Source organism: Cuculus canorus, chromosome 4, assembly GCF_017976375.1.
Source record: "Cuculus canorus isolate bCucCan1 chromosome 4, bCucCan1.pri, whole genome shotgun sequence".
NCBI lineage: Eukaryota > Metazoa > Chordata > Aves > Cuculiformes > Cuculidae > Cuculus > Cuculus canorus.
The window spans coordinates 20,507,803-20,528,668 of record NC_071404.1 but is presented as its reverse complement, the minus strand read 5'-3'; the positions used below and the strand labels follow the sequence as shown (position 1 = coordinate 20,528,668).

The 20,866-nt window shown below is 38.8% G+C and overlaps 1 protein-coding gene across 4 annotated transcripts in view; it reads left to right on the top strand.

Annotated features, from left to right (window-relative positions):
* The window catches only part of SEPSECS (Sep (O-phosphoserine) tRNA:Sec (selenocysteine) tRNA synthase), a 32,639-nt gene extending 12,390 nt beyond the window's left edge, over window positions 1–20,249 (top strand). The window contains exons 7-13 of one of the 4 annotated variants that reach the window (XR_008449547.1): window positions 772–901; window positions 1,020–1,111; window positions 8,725–8,818; window positions 9,484–9,574; window positions 11,503–11,797; window positions 14,555–18,414; window positions 18,934–20,249. Coding sequence is in view for 1 of the 4 variants with exons in the window: in XM_009565465.2 (XP_009563760.2) it covers window positions 772–901; window positions 1,020–1,111; window positions 8,725–8,818; window positions 9,484–9,574; window positions 11,503–11,770 (675 nt within the window). In the remaining 3 variants the exon portion in view is untranslated. The other 3 variants (XR_008449548.1, XR_008449546.1, XM_009565465.2) reach the window with 3 other exon arrangements.
* Window positions 20,250–20,866: the final 617 nt, after the last annotated feature.

Below are 20,866 nucleotides of genomic sequence, written 5' to 3'. Positions count from 1 at the left end.
TCTGATTTGGTTTACATTTATTTACAAAAATGTATTTCCTGTGGTAGAAAATATACCATCTATGAGGAGGTAGTTATTAGCAAATACTTAAGAACATGTACTTGCTGAGAACAGTGTGAGCAGAGCTTTTGCAAGAGTATCAGAGGAAAAAGCTTTTGAGACCGCTTATTTTGTCACTCTTTTCCTGTGGTGGTCTCCTGTCAATTAAATCAAATGATAGCTGCTGGCATTCATCTTCCTATCAGAAAGCAGACAAACTGGCAGTACTTCTTCTTATCTCCCAGGCACTAAGCTATATAAACGTAGAAATAATAGCTATGGTTTGTTTGGGTTGGCTTTATACATATATCAAGAATAATCCTCTTCTTTACTAATGAAGCATTAATCTGTAGTTATTTACCATCTGAATCTGTGAAATATTTTCGGTTGTACCGTTTTAACTGTCTAATACACATTAAAATATGAGGGTTTTGTTTTTAGTTGTTGAAAATAAGCTACACTTAGATTTGCAGGAACTAAAATAAATATTTTAAACCACAACAAAATAGGAATTTGTAAGGTACTGTGTAAGTAGACAGTAGGACTAATAGTGAGCAATGCTAAGAAAAGGTAACACTGTAATTTTTATTTTTTAATCACCAGTACAACATCTGACAGAGTTTTGGGAATTATGTTTATTTTTGTTACATTGCTCTGTCATTATGATGCTATCACATGTTTCCTTTTTCCTAATATATGCTCTGTATTATTTTTTGTTCCTTTTTGGTGAAGGGTGCTCGAGTAGGCAGAATAGATGCTTTTGTTCAGAGCTTGGACAAAAATTTCATGGTTCCAGTAGGTGGTGCTATCATTGCTGGCTTTAACGAGTCCTTCATTCAGGAGATCAGCAAAATGTATCCAGGTAAGTAGTTCACACACTGATTTCATCTATGTGAAATAACTGTAGAAAACTTGATTTTCAGCTTTCTTTCACATAAAATTTATTTTTGGTGATTTAATCTGTATATTCTTTTTTTCAGGAAGAGCATCTGCCTCTCCTTCTTTAGATGTCCTCATTACACTTCTGTCTCTGGGTGCCAGTGGCTACAAACAGTTACTGAAAGAGAGAAAGGTAAGATTTTTGGCAAACATCACTTTTTTAAAGTCAGCTGTTAATGAAGTCTTGTGGCAGAACTGCTTTATCCAGTTTCTGTCTAGAAAGCCATTGAATTTCTTCTGAGCTCAAAGTTCTGAATCTGGAAAGGCAGTATGCTGTAATTACTTCTGGACCAAATGGTGCTCATTAGTAAGTGTGATTTCCATGTTGTTTTCCAAAACAGCAAGCAAAACTGAGGTGCTGCACTATCTTGTGCAGTATTTATCTGAAGTGTGATTGATACAGTAGAATTTTGCCAGTAGAATTTTGCCCAAAAAAGGTTAATCTAATGTGCTGCGTAATCATGATCACATTGCTTCTGGTTCTAAAACATGGGATTGGACACTTGGAGATAATCCAGGGGTCTCTGCTTGTCTTCGTTAGCCCCTGTTGTGCCTTTGTGCTATGATGATGTTTAATTAAATGTTTATGTACTGTATTCTCTAGAGAATCATGGCTTCTGCCTAGGTTATAAATACTGTTCATGGCCAGAACAAGAGAAAAAAATACTGTCATTCCGTTTTTTAATCTAGATACAGAGCTAGGTTTCTTCTCTGCATCTCCCAGTCTATCTGTTTTATGTCTATTACAACTGCATGACACAAACATTCAAGTGGTCTCAGGTTGGAGTCTGTACATCCTGGGTTGTCCCTAGTTCTGGACATAATAAAGGCCTGGCTTTGCTGTCTCTGTATATTAACAGAGAGTTCTTTTTGTAGGGTGTTTCAGTTAAGGAAATGCTGTGGGTTAAGTACCATTGAGTTAATAGTTATTCTGTTCTGTTATTTGATTTAGAAAGTATGTTCCAATTGTTTCTGGCTGACAGCTTGCTGATGCCTGTGATTACTTGGCAGGGCAATAGTGCTGGATGCTGTGATTTGTTTTAAGCTGCTTGTAGAGGCATCCAGAAATTCTGTAGGGGAATAGAGATCCCATAGGAATAGCGAGACTGTAGAAAACCAAACTGGCTTAGTGGCCTTACAAGGAGTAAGAAGTGATCTGTGCAACTAAAGCGAAAACATGGCTTGTGAGACACTGAAAGCAGCTGCCACTTTTGCTGCTATTGCAAATTCTAATGCTTTATTCTGGACTGTTGCATGTGTTGCCATGTATGGTTTGTGTCTTTGTTAAAAGCAAATTGGGTGTTTTTTCACTCTTCACTCTCATCTCCTAAATTTATCATGTCTTCTGCAAAGCTGATTTTGATGTTAGATTTACACTGGTAACAGGTACATAATGAGAGGTTTAAATATTCTCTAAGTCATAAATAATTCTTTCATAAATAGAATGTCCTAATGAATAGCTGTATATTTTGAGTCATGATATTTTCTTGGAAGTAGTGTTCTAAAGTGAACAAAGCATTATATTTTTACAACATCAGGTCTTTTTATTTCAAATGTGAGTAAAGTCTATAAACACAACCTTATATATGGCATAAATATGTTTCTTTTATTGGATTTGCTGTAGAAATGGAAACCTTTTTTTGCTTAAATCTGTTTGTTTCTGAATTGTAAAAATGTAATAGTGATAGTTTATTGCCTGTGCTCTGTGAAAGCAGAGGCAGAGCTATTAGGCTTCCTGCAGGAGCTATTTATAGCTTGACATTGAGTACTCCTTTCTATATTGGTATAGCTATACCTACTCACTCAAAAAGTGAGCTATAAAAAACTTGAAGGTTTTTTTTTTCCCCTCTTTCCTTTTTTACCTTATCCTTTTTCATGTGGCTGTTCCTCCAGGTTATTTGAGCTCAAGTCGGAGAGACTAGAATATTACAGAGATTAATGTGACGCAACCAAGGAAAGAAATAGTCTGCCCCATTTTTCTTTTACACAGATGAACTGTTTAATACAAGAAAGGAAGAGATTATATGAGAGAGAAAGGAGCATGTATGTGGAGTGGGATTTTCTGACAAGCTGACAGTTGAAGTGTGCAGTTGTCCAAGAACATGGGACTGTGTGATATGAGGGAGTAAAGTGTTGCAATGGACTGAAGAGCAGAAGAGCAAGGGAGTGACACACCCATGCTGTCCAAGTGTCTGAATAAAGATGGTCATATATGAAAGCTTAGTAAGGAGTGGTTTTGGCAGTCGTGTTTAGCCATGAGGGTTTCAGAAAAAAGGGGTGGAAGGTGACCACCCCCTTGTTCTAAATTTGCAGTATTCTTTTCTATACATTTATGTAATGTGGTTTCTGATAGTGGTTTTCTGATCTCAGTAGGGTGTTCTAGATCCTTTTGTACTGCAGGTAATGGCAGCTGATCCGTAATAAAATTTGTTAATATCTTTGTTTTTAAAGAACTCATAATACTATTTAAAGGTTATGCTTCTGTAGTGACTCCTTTTACTTCCTTAGTACAGATCATAATGTGTCCTATAGTCTGCATTGGGAGCTCTTAAAGCGCTCTGTTTTCATGTATGTATTTTTGTGTCTGATCCAGGCCATGTGTAGCAAATGCAGTGGTTACACTGTGTGATACCATAAACAGCAGACCTCAAATCTCACCTCAGAACTGATGGGAGAGCAGGGACTCCACATTCAGGGTTTACATTCAGGACCCTACTCATCAGTGAACTGTTTTCCAATATGGTCCCTTTAATCCATTTAACTAATTATTCAATTGGTATTGTTGAAGAGGAGATGGAGTCATTTTCAGTCGTTATGGTAAACAATCTAACCATGAAAATAATCCTGATTTTCTTAAATATATTTCTGTGTTACTTAGTACATGATGGAGCTTTTTATATTTGTATGCATCTGTCTGCATACTTTCTAAGAGTGATTAACTGGAGTGATTTTATGTCCTTATGGAGTATGTATCTAAAATATTTAAATTCACACTGAGGAGGAGGAAATTGTTTTTTACAATTCAGTAAAATACTGGGTTTACATTTCATGGTTTATCATTGATGTAATGATTCTGATAGGAATAAATTATTGGTGCAGTTCAGTGTGAGTTTATAGTGCTGCTGTGCTTATGATTGAATTTAAGAATAAGGGAAGCCTTTTAACGCTGGATATTAAAAATGTAAAAATCAAGTAGTCTTGCAAGATGGGCATTTGTTAATCTTTTTTTTTTTTTTCCCCAGTCACTTTGATACACTGTAGTTTGACAAATGTGTGGGGAGTGTTGCAGGATTTCTCTCTTGTGAAATACGTAGAACTGTATTCAAATTGGAATTTGGAATTCCAATTGGACTGGCTGGAGGCAGGATAGTTTAACTGAGTGTAATCATTATCTTAAATGGTGTTGTGTAATTAGTCGAGTGCCAGGTAGGGATGGAAGCTCCTAAGAAGCCTACGTACTTGGAGCATTTACTGGGGAGGTGTGGCCCACAAGGAGCTTGATCTCAAGGTTTTGTGCATGCTGAAGGGAAAATGCGTTGATTGGTGTTGTTCAGAAAGACTTTTTAAAAAAATATGAGTTTGGTTATTGTCTGCATTAGTGTTACCATATCAGATTGGCAAGACTTACTGGGCAGTTTCTGTTAGATTGCTTTTATACGCTATGAAGATTTAAAAATTCTTTAATTTTTTTAAAACTTTCCAGTATGCTATCTATTCAGAACAAAGTTCTTGATCTTGGAACGCAAGAGGATCTATATGCGAGGGTATGTGGTATATGTAGGTATCACACATGTACAGTTTCTGTCATGCACTTGGCTCCATTTAAAGAAAGTGACCCTTCTCTGAGGCTGTCTGGAGTGTGCACTAACAGGCCTGCATGCTCAGCACTGCAGCCTCTCTGCCTGCATGAAGGGATGTGCCAAGTGGTCTGGTAAGGTCGCAGATGCTGCTGGTCAGCCTGATAGGCAAAGCAGAAGAGAGGCTATGATGGTTGCAGTATAAACAGCTGCTGCAAAGTAGTTTAAGATGGGCACAGATCAGGTACAGCCAGTACCTGATGAGAGTTGCCAGTCTGTATGTAGTGCAGAGAGGTTGTAAAATTACTCTTCTGCAGCATGTTCTTCAGTGCCGCAACCAGTTATATGGCTACTCTCTGAGAACAACTCATCTTTTTGGATAAAGGTGTGACAAGGAGGAGGGCAGTGTTACGACTCGGAACATAAGCAAGCAGGGTGGTGAGAACAAGCTAGGATAGTTTACACTACACACGTAACGTTTTCTGACCTTAGAATGATAGAATCATTAAGATTGGAAAAGACCTCTAAGTTCATCATGTCCAACCATCAGACCAGCGCCACCATGCCTACTAAACCATATCCCAAACGCCACGTCTCCATGCTTCTTGAACCACTTCCAGGAATGGTGACACCACCACTTCTGTGGGCAGCCTGTTCCAATGCTTGACCACTCTTTCAGTAAAGAAATTTTTCCTAATACCAAATCTAAACCTCTCCTGGTGCAACTCGAGGCCACTTCCTATCATCCTATCTATTGTTACTTGGGAAAAGAGACCAGCACCCACCTTGCTATAACCTCCTTTCAGGTAGTTGTAAAGAGCAATAAGGTCTTCCCTCAGCCTTCTCCTCTCCAGGCTAAACAATCCCTCTTACTTCAGCTGCTCCTACTAAGTCTTGTTCTCCAGACCCTTCACCAGCCTCATTGCCCTCTGCTGGACATGCTTCATGTCCTTCATCATTTGTGCCTCAGCCACCTGATACGGGACTGATAATGATATATTCAGTACCCCCATCTTCTGCTTTTCCTCTGGAGATGCTGTCTTTTTTTCTTACTTGTTTTCCACTATTTATTTTAGTTTGGAAGAACAGTGCCTATCACAGTGGAGCAACAAATGAGGAGTCACCCATATCAGTGTAGGTTCTTTGGAAAAGTAGTTATATAATGTAAATACAGTATGACTCAAATAGTTTGAACAACAATTACAAAAATTCTTGAAAATATTTTTGTGTACATGTGTGGAAGTAGGCCATTTTGCTCAAATAATCGAGTTGTGGCGCTTTGGGCGCATACACCATTGTTGACTCATTCTTTGTATTTTTTGACCGTTTTCCTGGTTTAGGTGCTAGAAAGACCAGAAGTGCAAGACATTTTCACATAGTTTAACATTCATTTCAGTCACTTGGTGAGGTTTAGGATAAGTTTCTAAGGGGGAAGAGGGAATTAAATAATGAAACTTAACTGGCATTTAGTGCTTGGGTTGTTTAATGCAACTTTAGCATAATAGTTAGCGTCATTGGAGAACACTTGAGTGCCTGCCACAGAAAATCAATTATGTAAGAGCTTATTTTTATAAATTTTCTACATAGAGGTATTATTTTATAATGGAGGTTGGTTATAGATTTGACCTCATGAAAATATTGCTTTTTTTCCTTTATTTTTGGGAAGGCCATTAATCTGTTTAGCAACAAACTGCTTTACTTCTGAAACTATAAAATATCTAGAGGACTTTGAATGGAAAGATGTAGAACAGTGTTGCTCATAAAAATAAGTTGTTCTGAGTTTGTTTTCAGGTAGTTTCAGTCGAACTGATGAAAATACATACTTAGATATTTTTTTTTGCCATCTTTTCATTCTCCCTTGTTTGAACAAAATGCTGTGCATGTAAAGGCTCATCTAGGAACCTAGGTATTTAATCTTAGTTTGATTTAATATATTTATACAGTGGATGAGCAACTATATCAACTTGTAATCCTTTCAGTAATACATGCCATAAGAGATGTAATAGAGAATTCCCTAGTTACGGCATACAAAAATTAATTACTTGGGAATTTCAGTTCCAGTACAGGTTTTCCTCAATACTAATTTCACCAATAATATCTCCATAATAGAAAAAAAATTATCTATACTTGTGTAGTACTTTGCTTTAGTTGTAGAAGTTAATTGCCAGCAGAGGGAGCACAAATTAATTTATTACTTGGATTCCGAAAACCCACTAATAAAATGGCTGAGGCACTGGTGATTCTCATTGTGGAAAGCAAATAGCGGATGAGTAGTATGTTTGTATTCAGCGAGGGATGAAAATAAAGGCAGAAATGTCTGAATATTTGCAACATAAACATTTTTGAACTTCTGCCAAGTTACTGTAAATAAACTGATGAATTAAAACTGTGAAATCATTTGATTGACAAATGCCTCTGAAATAAGAATAATTTTTCACAGATTTCATGTTCTGATAATTAGCCATAGGTACCTCCTAAAATTTTTGTGGTTATTCCAAGTATTACAGAAGCTTTATGCTCTTAGTGGTAGTTGAATCAGTAGCCTAATTAGTTTAGACAGTAACATGGTGGATTTTCTTCCCTGATTGAATTCATTCTATAGTATTAGGAAGAACAAGTCAGTAGTTGTGTTCGTTTGATCGCTTATGAAGTGGGATTGGGTTCACCACAGGGGCTCAAGAAAAGCAGCTGTAACTTAGCTACCACAAAGCTCATTTGATTTAATAATGGGAAGTTCTGCTCAAAAACATAATTTTGATTGCGAGCTATAGTTTATATCTGTCAGAGTGCACAGGTCAGAACGGGATTCTGGTCCACAAACAGAAGAGGCAGCTCTATTTAAAGAATGAAAAATCACTTGTCAGGTCCTGAAATTGATGAGGATGCTTAAACAGACAGTCACATTGAAGCAGATGAGCAGCACAATCTTTATGGCCAGAAAGAGGAAAAAAATGGTGTTTAGTGTCTTCTAAAAAGACTACTCAGTATCTGTCTCTTTTTACTTGTTTTTTATGAGAGAATAAGAATTAAAAGGGAGGGAAAAGAAGCCAAAGAATGCAATAATGTTGTTTATTCTCACTCTGTCCATAAGTGTTTTGAGCTGAAATGTGAGGAGGAAGATATTAAACTGAGGAAGAGCATGAGCAATTATCATAGATAAAAACCAGGATAAAGTAGGAGAAGTAGCCTTTTATGTGCAGTGTGACTTGTATCTGAGCCAAAACATGTCTAATTTATGACACTTTCACAGTAAAGGTGCAGTCTAATTAAGTGATTGCAGAAATTCAGGTATCTCCCATTTTTCAGAAGGCTTGAATAGGAGAGGTTGGTCCCAGGAAGAGGGCTGGCTGAACAGTAGAGCTGAGTATTCAGGAGATTGCATATAGTGTGAAACAAAATACGTTCAGATATGTACCTGTAGCCTTCTCATAAAAGACTGTATTGCCATTCTCATCCAGAAAAAGAAGTCTGTGCAATAGTGATAATTGTGATTCTGTAATATATGGTAACAAAACGTACTACTTTCAGTCTGGAATGTATTAATAGACACAAAATAAAGTAAGGAGTAGTTTGCTGTAGCATGGCTGTCTGTGATGCAGCTCGGGGGGCTAGGGTGGGGTAACACCTGCTCTGCAGTGGGACTCTCTTCAAGGTTTTACCTTCCTAGATTTTAGGGCTGCAGCAAGAACGACTGACACCCCAGGCACATATGTTAGACCAGATTGAGAGCTTTGTACCAGCTTGAGGAGGAAGAATAGAGTTCAGGCAATAGAGCTGTTCCTTTATAGAATGATTTCAGGGAATTGTCTGGTCCACTTACTTGATGCACATGAAAAGAGGATCAGCTGGGCGCTTGTAGGATGTAATGGAGACTTAACAGTTTCATGAAATAGGTACTATTTTCTCTGTTTGATAGCTAATAACAAAAATATTACATCTTTTTCTCCAGGAGATGTTTTCCTATCTTTCAAGTGAGCTGAAGAAGCTGGCAGATAACCACAATGAAAGACTGTTAGACACACCACATAATCCCATTTCCTTAGGTAATTGTTGTTTTTATCTTTTAAAAAAAAAATTCTAATATGCTGTGCATTCCTAATGCATTTCCACATACAGTTCCTATATTATTAGACGTTGTTCACTGCACTCCATTGAATTGTTCTTAGGCTGAGATGAAACCATTGAACCTAACAACGTAACGTACTATAAAAGTAGAGTAGTGTTCTAGGACTGTTATTTTATTTTTTTTTTTTACGAAATTGCTCCTGTCCAACATACTTATTTATTGTAATCAGGGCAGACAGAAAGTGTTAGCATGTGGTAATACATTGTAAATACCTAGATTTAAAAGATAATTATGGTATAATTGTTTTACTCATCATCTTATAGTGCTGTAAAAGAGATTACAGAACTCCTACTTGAGGTATTTGTTCTAACCAAGAATTCTGCTGAATACGAAAGTTGTATTGCATACCTGTGCAGATTCTGTGCCTCACATGTACAGCCTAACCAAGGAAGTAATCTATGACAGCTTGTGGGAAAATAAAAATTATGAAATGTAGTATTCTTATCTCTATTTTTTTAATTCGTATCCAAGCACAAATATTTGGCTAGGTTTTGTTTCTGGAAAACAGCTTGTCCTCTGTGGTAGTTCTTTGGAGAAAAATAAGCTTTGTAGTAGTTTTAACCTGACCTTTTGTTACTCCAGCCATGTCACTGAAGAATCTAGATGAAAATAATGATGTTGCTGTTACCCAGCTTGGATCTATGCTTTTCACAAGACAAGTTTCTGGAGCAAGGTGAGGATACTATGAATTTGAAAACTTTGGGGGGTTATATTAGCACGTGCTTCATGAAATCCTACAGTACCTGTCTTGTACTAATTGTCTCATGAATTCAAATTACAGTCTGACAATAGTGAATCAGAAAGTAATACACCCTTCTTCGTCACTGTTATCTACTAATAATGTCTGCCTGCCTGAGTTACTATGAGGTTGTCTTTGTTAGCTTTGTTAGGCTAAATAGATAATCTATGCCTGTTTGATTTAGTGTCATTACTCCATAGTACCCCTTGGTTTCATTTAGTTTACAGCTGTTGTCTGATCTTATAGTTAAGTTGTAAGCTGCTTGGGGAAGGTCTTCATTTTGTTTACTGCAGCACAGATGTGTTTGTGCTGGAAGTCAGGGGAATAAGCTTTTAATACCCTACACAGTTTTTTATCATATGGAAGAAAACCCTGCTTTCCCAGACTAATCATGGTTGGAAAAAAAAAAAACTCAAAAATTGTAAGAAATCTACAACTTGAGCCAATCTGAGTTGAATTTATTCTTGGACACATTGGCACATGGAAATGCAGCCAAATAATTTTTTATTATTTTGGTTTAACCTTTTGGGAGAAGAGAGTGATTTAAAATTTGTTTTGGCAGGATTCCTTAATCTGAATATTACTGCTGCCATACTAACTTCTGCCATAGCCTTAATATCACTTTTTTGTAGCAGAGCTAAATGTTTCCACATCAGAAGGTATGCTTCATTAGTTTGCATTTCCTGCACAGATGACTGACAGTAGATCTATATGTATTGTAGGTTTTAATTTGCCTGGCCTAACCTTGGCTTGTCCTGCAATTTCAGCCAAATTTGACTGAAATGATTCAAGAGGTTCAGTTTCCAAAAGGTTAAAACTCTCTGATAGAAAGAGAGCTTTGCCCGATAGAAAGGTTTTGGGTTTTTTCCGCTTTTTGTATGTAAGCCAGTAATTCTTTTGCAGTATATGCACTATTTGACCCAGCATTTCAACAGATTTTAAGTGTTATGCTTGAGCTGAGCAGCAGTAGTATGAATAACAACTCCCTACTTCACCAGCATACAGATTTTATGTAACCTGTGGTCTGAGCACTTGGACAGTGGAAGGATATTTTAATCCTAGTAATGTTTGTCTGAATGCAGTTGTCTTTTATGAACTGCAGGGAATGTCTCTATAGAAGTAGTAAATTTTTGTCAATTGATTGGTGTTAACTGCTCGGGTAGGCTTTAACTGTAGCCACCAGGTCAGAGTTGTTCCTTCAACAGGTGGATGTCAATTAGGGTCTTGGTTTATCATGGAATGGGTATGTCCTGAAAGTGCTGGGAAATACAACGTAATAGGTAGAGGCCCTTAGAGGGAGAGGTGAAAGTGTTGGAAAAAAAGAATCTGCTGCAAGGAGGGAATGAGTATGAAGTTACTGTCATAGGATGGGGGAAAAGGGAGATGTAGTTGAGAGGGACGGATGGGAAGGAGGTGGGATGCCAAGCCCTCTGAATCACTTGAAGCCAGACATTCTGGACTGCAGTACACTGTGCCAAGCAGATGTCTGCACTAAGGCTGCTGCCAGTATGGTGATCCTGGAGAGGTCAGGGTCACCAGGCTGCCTAAGGAGGGGTGAGCTGACCCAGGTCAGATAGTTAGGGCTTATTATGGAATAGGAAAATTTGCTGCTGTTGTCTTCCTCCCTCCCTTCTGCCCCTAGCACTGAGGAGTTCATAAATAGCAGTAGTGAAGATCTTAATGATTTAACTGAAGAGGGGAGGGACATATGCATGTGCCTATGTGCCTGCTTACATTAATTTGTTTAGAGTTAGCAGATATTACTTTCTATAGGAACTTGTGTAAACGTGTTCATCATAGGGTATCACATAAAATATCCGAGGCATCTTTAACTGAATCACAGTTTTGTTTGTTTGTTTCAGGGTTGTTCCCCGTGGATCTGTACAAACAGTGAATAACTACACTTTTAAAGGCTTTATGTCTCATGCAAATGACTACCCCTGTGCTTACCTCAATGCTGCCTCAGCAATTGGAATTAAAAAACAAGATGTTGATGTATTCCTTAAAAGACTTGACAAGTGTTTGAAGACTTTTAGAAAAGAAGCGAAGAAAGAAAAAAATGTAAATGAAATAAGTAGTGCTAGTACAGGCACAGAGCAACTTGAAGACGAAAAGATACAGCTTTACTAACATGGGAAGATAACACTTTTGTTTGAAGTATGTCAGGTTTGTATTGGGGTAGCGTTATGAATCTGCCATGCAGAAAATTTATTTCTGATTTGAAAACAATAACAGAAAAAAAGGATACAATTCAGCTTTCAATGAAGTAGGCGATACTCTCTCCAAGACAGAAGACCAGACACAAGTGGCTGCAGCATATAAATGCACTTGGTATCTGCCAAAGTAAAGCTTTACATTCATAAAGGCCTTGAGCTGGCCTTTCAGTCTGTGGGGGGCTATTTGGACCAGTGTTCAGCAAATCACAGAATGCTTATGCACATGTTTTTGATTAACATTTTCCGTGGCAGTGATTGAATTCCTTCCTAGATGTAGACTGTCCATCAAGAAATGTTTTGCTGCTCAAGATATATTGTTTCCCATGAGTATGCTGGCCACTTTTAATTTTTTTTTTTTTTGAAGATTTGTGTAAGTGTTGGGATAACCTTTACTAAATACTATGTTAAAACTGCTTGAGGAAATAAGAGTTGGAATAGCAGTGGTCTTCAGGTGTTCTCACCTCTCATGAACTGCCTAGAACAAAGCATGCCTCAGTGGCAAAGGAAAACCCAGACTACCTCACATCCTGTCAGTACTCAGCTCTTGAAAACATTTGCATAGTTCAGCAACCCAAAGGATTTTAAGAAAGAAAGCAAGAGGTGGTGGTGCGGAGAGGTACAGTTGTCTTTTTTCTTTTTTTTCTTTTTTGTTTTCTTAGTCCATTTCATCTTTTCTGTGATAGGGCGATCAGACCAGAGACCCACTGAAAAGGAGGAAAGCCTTGTGGGATTAGTGCAGCAGTTTCAAGAGCCAGTGAGAACTGAGAGTGTTTTTGCATTTTTAGTCCATTGTTGTTGAAATTTATAAGGCTTCCATTTCTGAAGTAGCTCTTGCCACTGGCGCTGTTGCCTCTGTGACTGTGTGCAGTTGCTGATTTGAATTCATTAAGCAAACAATAGATACAGAGTCTGTTCTTGAAACAAAGGTTCCATGTCACTTGAGTTACAGTGCTGTACATTGCCAAACTTCGTTATTCTTAAATGCAGTTACTACACTGCATGTGGCATTTATGTACTTTACTCTATAAAGTGAGCTTATGTTAAAAGTCATTTCCTTTGTAGTAATGTAGTAATACTTGGGACACCACAATTATTGAGTTCTAAATGTCAGGAAGTATTCTAGTTACTTCGTTTTGTAGGATCTGAGACATATATCTCTGAGTGCTCTGTACGTGGCTTAATCAAAATAGTGGTGCTTTTAAAAGGATTGAGCGTGTTCAAGTGGATTGATATAAGAGGTGATGTTAGTATGCGGAAGTGAATAGTATGCTAATTATCTTGAAGGTGCTCTCACTTAATGAGGTTCATTGTATCTTGAGCTTCTATTGAACTGCTGCTTCTACATTGCTGTTGCTTCAGTTACAGGTTAGATTGATTCAAGTTTGTGATGATATGGCTCCCCGAACTGCAGTCACTGTTGTTATTTGCTGTACAAATGCATCCTAGGAGAAATGTAATACAATTTGAGTACTGAGTCCTTGTAGCTATAAGGAGATGTAAATTTATTTTCTTTATCTTTTTTTCCCCCTTTTTTTATTGAGAGTGTGCTATACCTCAGTTTTTGAGTCAGTAAAACTCTTCCACAAGCTTGGGAGCCAAAGCTCTGCAGCTCGCTGCCTCAGGACTCAGTGTATTGGAGCAGCCAGTGAAAACTACAAGGCCTTAGTGATACCTTTCTTCCTGTTTTTTTTTTTTTATTTTGCTGTGTCATGCGTAAACCAGTATAAATTATTGATTTAGGTGACTTGTCACAGAATGCAAATGTTAGAACTATTGTTACAAAGGTTTAGGAAGGTGCATGGAAGCAGCTAAAATAAACTTTTGATGAATAACATCCTGAGATTGATTAAAGAAAACAGCGGTTGCCCTCTCTGAGAAGAGGAAACCTCTGCTTTTTATGGTCTCCTAATTAATTGTCTGCTGCAATTGTCCTTTCTACTATAGGTTGAACTGCTTTCTCAGGTAGTGCTTTCTCTGTCTTTGAAATGTTTTCCATTTGAAATTAAAGCTGAAATTTTCAACAAATCTCTGTAAACAAGTATCCAAGGAAAGAATTAAGTGGTTTGTTCTGCTTTTGACCTTTTAAACTCTTTTTATTTACAAAAACATTTTAAGATGATAACTCTAATTAAAAAAAAACCCCAAAACTTGTGTGTCAATGAAGTTCTTCACAAATCTTAGTGGTGCCACTTGAAGTTGGGAAATACAAAATATTTTTTAGGGACAGAGCATTATATTATGTCACTATAAATATAACGCAAATTTAAGTAGTCCAAATGGCAATATAATTTCAAGTAAATGGAGAAGAATTTATTTATGGCGTATTTGGAAAAGGAGATTCAGAAAATCATAAAAAGTATTTTTTGAGGAAGAGTGTAAATCACTTATTCTCTGTTCACTAGTATCTGTGATAAAGGAGTGAAGTAATACTGAAACATGCACCTGTAAGCAGAGTTTTTATTTTTCATTTCCTTTGTATAGCAGATCTGGGGAGGCTTCATCACTATGTCAGGTCTCACCCCCTAAAAGTAATACTGTGAAAGATGGTAATAGTATGGACGCAGATCTGTCAGACTATGCAGAGTAAAACAAATATATTAAAAATTGCCTTCTATGAAATCTGTCTAAAGTTGTACAGTGAAGTAAGAATCTTCTTACCTTAATTAACTGTGCAGCCTTTTTCCTGATCTCTACATAGGCACACGGCACTAACGGCTTCCACATACCTCAAAAATCTGCAAGGTCCAGTTGGCTGTCTCCAGCATCCACATTACTAGTGACACATCTAGGAAGACTGCCTGGGCTTCAGAACATACCTGAGGATCACGCAGCAAGAATGCTTCATAGAATCACTAAGAACAGATGCCCATTTAGTAAGGCCACCTCACAGCTACTATTTATATAGCTACCTATCTCTATCACCTTCTAGGTCACAGCATGTGGTTACCAGTCATGAAATGGCAGTGGGCAAGCACTTGAAATATTCCAGAAGAGATGAGGATTCAGAAAGAGAAGTTTAGGAGGTTACAATTCTTGCTGCCTAGTCTGCTGCTCTGCCGAAAGCAGCTGCCTTGTAATAGAGGCAGCAAAGTGATCTGTCTGCTTGCCAGCTATGACAATTCTTACAGCGTATGAACAAATACTGAAACTGAGCATTCTAAGTATGAGAAGCAGTGGCTGTAGAGCTAGCGCATTTCTTGCTTGGCTTCACCCATATTCTGTGGGTTCATGCTTACTGAAGGCAACTGAGCCAGGAGTGCATTGCTGCAGTCTGAATTGCCAAACTGACTTTTCTCCCTTATGGTGCCTGTAACTGTTCCATGAGATGCTTTCCTTTCCCTCTGATATTACATCTTATGCTGTCTGGGTCTATATAGGTGAAAGAAATTAAGGAGCAGATGGATGTGCCTCATAAAGATAGCACTGGGATAATATAGTGCGAGCAAACTGACACTGAATGACCTATCTCACAGGCCCACTCTTAGTTTACTTGTTTTGTAGTATCTGAGATAATGAACGAAACTAAAGACTGTTTGAGTAATAATATGGCCTATTCACACTTTGTTCGTAACGATTGCCTAAGATGCACAGCAAATAAAATCTACCAGATGCAGCAAATTCTCTTGAGCCGAAGAAAGCAAAATTGTAATGTTGCAAATGTAAATGCTAGCATTGCAGCTTAATACACATATAAACCGAGCAATCTATATTGTGCGATCATCAGTTTTTAAGAAAGGCTGGAGCCCAGGGATTAGCAAATGTTCTCATCTGCAGTGTATCAGCAGTTCTCAGTCTTCAGCTGCTATCTAGATAATAATTCTAATTGAAGAATCATTACATGAATCCGTATGTGAATGATAGATGGGCTGTAGCCTTTTTTTCATGATGCTTTAAAAATTGAGTTGCTATTTTCACTTTTATGAGAGGTGATTAGATTGCCTTTTTTCACCTTTTTTTTTTCAAATGCAACATTTTAATCAACCTGGTCTGACAGGATTTGGAAACTGAAGGGAAAACAATTTCTGGAGCTGACAATTTTTTTAAACAATAGCTACATTAAAGGCTTGAATTGGTTACAAAGTGACTCTCCGTAGAGAGAATCTTTGTTCAAATGTTTTTAATTCAGAAACCAGTGCTTGAAAAATTGTGCTCTGTAATAACTGTTTTTCATGTATTATATGTTTTTCCCCTCAAAGATAACAGCATACACTTTAGTGCAATTTAATAATTCTTTTTAAAAGTCATAGTTAAAAAGGCATTTGCTCTGTCACTCAACGAGCATCTGTCATATCAAAGACCTAATAATATATTTATCTTGATGGATAAGCTTCAATGTTCTGGACCGAGTTCAGTGTAACTGGACCAAGCTTTCAGTACTCCTTTGGGCATCCTAAAGTCAAGTTCATGATATAATTAAGATTGGTTTGATAATTATATCTGCTGCTGAGCAGAGGTCTTTCATCATACCGCATTTCAACTAAATTCTTTAACGTGGCATCAAAGCTGATCTGGTTCAGAAGCTGAATTGCTTTCTTGACGTGGATGGTGAAATTTAATTTGCCTTTAGATTCTGGATTCAAATCCAGGCTGTCTCAGCTACAGCAAAATTATAACTGCTTTATTTTAATCTAATGTGAGTAGAAAGAATACAGTGGCTTCAGCTGGTTGCTACCTTTCCTATTACTTGTTCTCAAAGAGCTATGGACATTAGGCTACTATCTTAAACTCACTGCTGGTTGGGACCAGAGGTGGAAGTGGTTTTGCACAAGTAACATGAGAGCAACAGTGATGTGTGCATTATTAATCTTTCTTTAAGCATGCCAAGCGGAAACACAGCCCTTCATTGGAAAGTTAAGACAAATGTAGTGTTTCTGTTGATCTCTCCTCTCCAAAAGCTGCTCTTTCTAGGTGCGCTTTTTGTGCTCAAAGTGTACCAGAGGCGTGCATGGTCAAAATACGGGGAAAAGGAACAAGGTCTCCAATATTTTTTACTGTTTCTAAATTGGTTATGTATGTTTGGCTTTTCCTGTGCATGAAGCATGTATTGCTATGTAGACTCTTTAAAAAAAAATAAATTTGCAGCCCGTCTCATCCCTTGCCTAAACAGTTTAACGCTGGAAACTGGAATCAGTGCAGTGACTCCTTCATAGGCGCTGGGGGTATGTGTGGCTCCAGCACCGCAGCTGAGCGATCCCTCTAACGCAGCAGCAAGGTCCCACTATAGGAGGAGAATTTGATGCCAAGAAGGGGAAAGCATTCCTGCTTTGGTTTTATACTGGACTACCAAGCAGATCTGACAAGTAGAACTAGTTTGCTGACACCAATACTGTTGAGCAGTTAGTTAATCCTATAACCAGTCTTTCTGGAGCCAGAGGAATTGCTGATGGAAGTAGTGCTTAGCTTAGCCTGTAGAATGTCAAACAGGGAATGTAGCCATTGAAGGAAGAAGAACCTTTCAAGTGTAACTAAAGAGAAAAAAACCTGCAACACATTGTATAAACTCTTGATTAAATACAAATTGTCTTACTGCTCTCATTGTTTTCTTCTGGTTCTCTCTGTACTGAAGCTATAGTGCAGGTCTTGGCTTCTGATTTTATGCAGTATCTGTTTCGGTAGTGGTAGAGGAATTGCAAATAGCTGGGTAGGTGGTGGGGCCTGGGACGCAGTTAAAAGATATATTTCTAAATGGAAGATGAGGAAAGTGTCAAGGAAGTTTTTAAACATAGAAATAGTTTCCAGTGCTTGCTGTGCAGCTGAGGAGGCAGTGAGTCTCTTGGTACACATAATAAAGTCTTGAGCTGCTGCATGGCACAAAGCATCAGAGAATGCTGTCTCTCCTTCCATTGCAATAGTAACCTGCCCACTAATAGAATTAATTATTAGTACTCTGTTCTCTCGTCACTCTACTGAGTAATTTTGGGTGGGTTTTTTAGCAGACTGCACTGTACTAGTATGTCAGAAAAGGATGGGGAGGAGGGAAGGATGCCTGCCAGTGCACTGCTGTCCCCATTGATGCGGAACTTCATATGCAAGAAGTTGACTGGAGCACACAAAAGCAGCAGGTGCAAGCGCACATGCTGCTGGCCTTTTTTGTTGATGGGTTTATAATCAGTAAACAGATTTGAATATAAAAATGTTTTTTAATAATGGTATAAAGGATGCTATTAAAACTCAAGCTCATATTCCATGCAGATGGCATGAACTGTCATGCTCTGGTTTTCTCTTTGATTTTGTTTCTAAAAATTTCATCTGAATGTTAAATGTGTGTCTGGGCAACACTTCAGGTTTCAGAAATGCTGCGCACCATGTCTGTCTTCTAGAAGTGGGTGGTCAGGTCAGGTCCCACACAGTTCCTCTCCGCTCTGTGAAGGCATGCACAGGAGTTTCAGCCTCCAAGGTCTTTGGAAGTCAGCTATTACTCAATAACTCTGAGTTATTGAGAGTCTTCAGAGAGAATGTGCTGCGGCTGATGGAGGTCTTTGTAGGCTGCCCATACTCTTCACAGTACCTTGTGATGTCTTCATGCAGTGACTTCTGGATCAGTGTGCTCTTTCACAGGTAAATAATTTTTTATTTCTTTTTACACCAAGATGATCAGAACAAATGCTTCTTTATTGCATGGCAATAAATATTGCATGGCAAGGCTGTAAGGCACTTGTGGATTTGCTAATGGAGAGGGAGAGTCTTCCTGCTCCAGTATTAGCAGTGAGGGTGTGCTTTGCTTTCCAAATAATGAAATGTCATTGCAATGCTAACTGAGGCAGGGGCTGCAGTGGCCCTTCTGTGTGTGTAAGCTGGGCAGCAGTGAACTGTGCAGCTGGCCTTGGGTTATTTGCTCTGGTGACCCAGAAGGGAGTAGTGTTTTCTAGGTACAATGGCTCTGCAGCGAGCTCAGGAAGAACAGGCAATAACAATGTATTTTTGTCGTGGAAGCAAGTAGCTGTGACTCACGAGGCTCCTGGGGCACCATTTAGCAGAGTTAAAAGATTCTGTTTTCATTTAGTTGCTATATAACTGCATTTCAGAGCCTCCCTGTTCACTTCTTTCTTGCATAAGTCCCTCTTCCTGTATTTACAGGTCCTATTTTTTTCCTGCCTTGCACTTTCTCAAGGTTTTTACATCTGTGCAAGTGGTGGTAAAACTCAGCTCTTTTGATGTGACAGCGTGTGGCGTATATGGTGCGTGTACTTGGCACAAGCATAGAAGGCCATAGCAGGGGCAAGGCAGCCGGGAATCAAGCCAGTTGTTTACACATTCCTCCAAAGGACTGGTAGGTCAAACATACTTTTTGTCCACAATACTCTTCCATTAGCAGCTGTTAGTGAATGTTAACGCATCATATTTTTTTCCCCTCGAGGCTGAGCACATTATCTCTACAACACTCCAGCACCTTGCTGGGAACATGCCACAATTCTGTTTTCAGAATGTTTTGTTAATGCCAGTGACCTTGGTGGTGTGACCACAACACCTGCTTTACCTGATAAGATCATTAATTTTTTTCTCTGCAGCCTTTGTGTTCAGCATAAGCAAATCTTCATTTGTACCTGGAAAACATTGCCCAAACATCCGCTTACTGGAGCAATGACCTGTATCTCCCAGTATATTTTAAGGCGTTAAATAGGTAATTAGAAGAAATGACTTCAATAAAAGCAGAATGAACATAAGCCTCTTGTTAGCTGCAATGGAGCAAGACGGTACTGGAATCAATTGCATAGCTTTTCAGCTGTCACTCTGCTGCAGCAGCAAATGTCTGTCCAGGGAGGTGACAGCAGAGAGCTGATCTATACTCTTCTCTGAGCTGCAGAGATAAGCTGCACATGCACAATGAATGTGTTCCCAAAATAAACACATTGGGAAGAACAGGATATTCTTCTAACAATAAATCTTCTCACTCTGCTAACAGTTCCTCCTTCCTCCTTTGTTAGTTTACCAGGTTGCTGTCACCTCCTGCCTTTTTAATTGCAGTGGTTGTGTGTTCTCCTTCTGTCTCTTACTTTACAGGTTTGTTTTTCTGCATGCTGCTGCTTTGTATTTCTGCATTTGCACCAAGTGCCGCATCCCACTTTCTGCCATATCCCACCTTCGGTTGAGGTGGGGCCCATCTGTGAATGAAACACAAGAAGTATTGCCCCCCCCTCCCCCCACCCAGCATGACTGCAGCTGGCAGTGCCACAGCTGCAGCTGGTATCAGTAAAGTGCTCATCGGGATCCTTAGGAAAAGGTTTAAATGGGTCTGGAATCAGGTTTGGGGTGGAGGAGCTGTAACTCCAGAGCCCTTTAAAGGGGCTGGCCCTAATTCAATCCTTATCCCCGTGCTTTGTGCAGGCAGGACTCCAGGGGGATTATATTTGCTTTTGCATCCTTATTAATCAGGCATGAATTTATTAAATGATAAGATGGCTTCAGCTCCTCCCCCCCCCCCCCCCCCCCCCCGTTTTCTCCGGTTTTGTTGTTCAACTACAGGAGTGCTGATATTATGTGCATTTACAGAGCAGTCCTGAAGCTCTTCTCTCTTCCTTACCCCTATGTTGGTTGTAGAGAAGCAGATTTCCTTGGCAGAAATCCTGTGCTATGGGTCTTGCTATGTGGTCCCACGCACAAGTATATCCTGGTCCTATGCCCTGTGGAACAGGGCTGTTCAGGCTACTGCGCTCTCCAGCTGTGCTGGGGCTGTGGTTGCTCCTATTTCTCTGTGTTACTTTACAGTAAGGGACGTTTGTATTTAGCAGTCTGGGAGCCTTGAGTGACCTCATTTCCTCAGTAAAATATTGCAACATAAGCATTGTGTCAAGAAAGTGCAAGAGATGACGGTGGCTCAGAAGATTGATTGTGTCACTGGTCCAGACTAAAAGCACATACGTCCTGAGGGACTTGCTTCAAGACCTTCGAAAAAAATCTGGTAGAAGCTAGCAGCTGGCATAAAAAGAGGGAAGACTGATCTCAGAGAAACCTTTACGTGTACAAAATAACCCTAAATCTTTTCACTTAAAGAATCAATTTCATTCTTTTA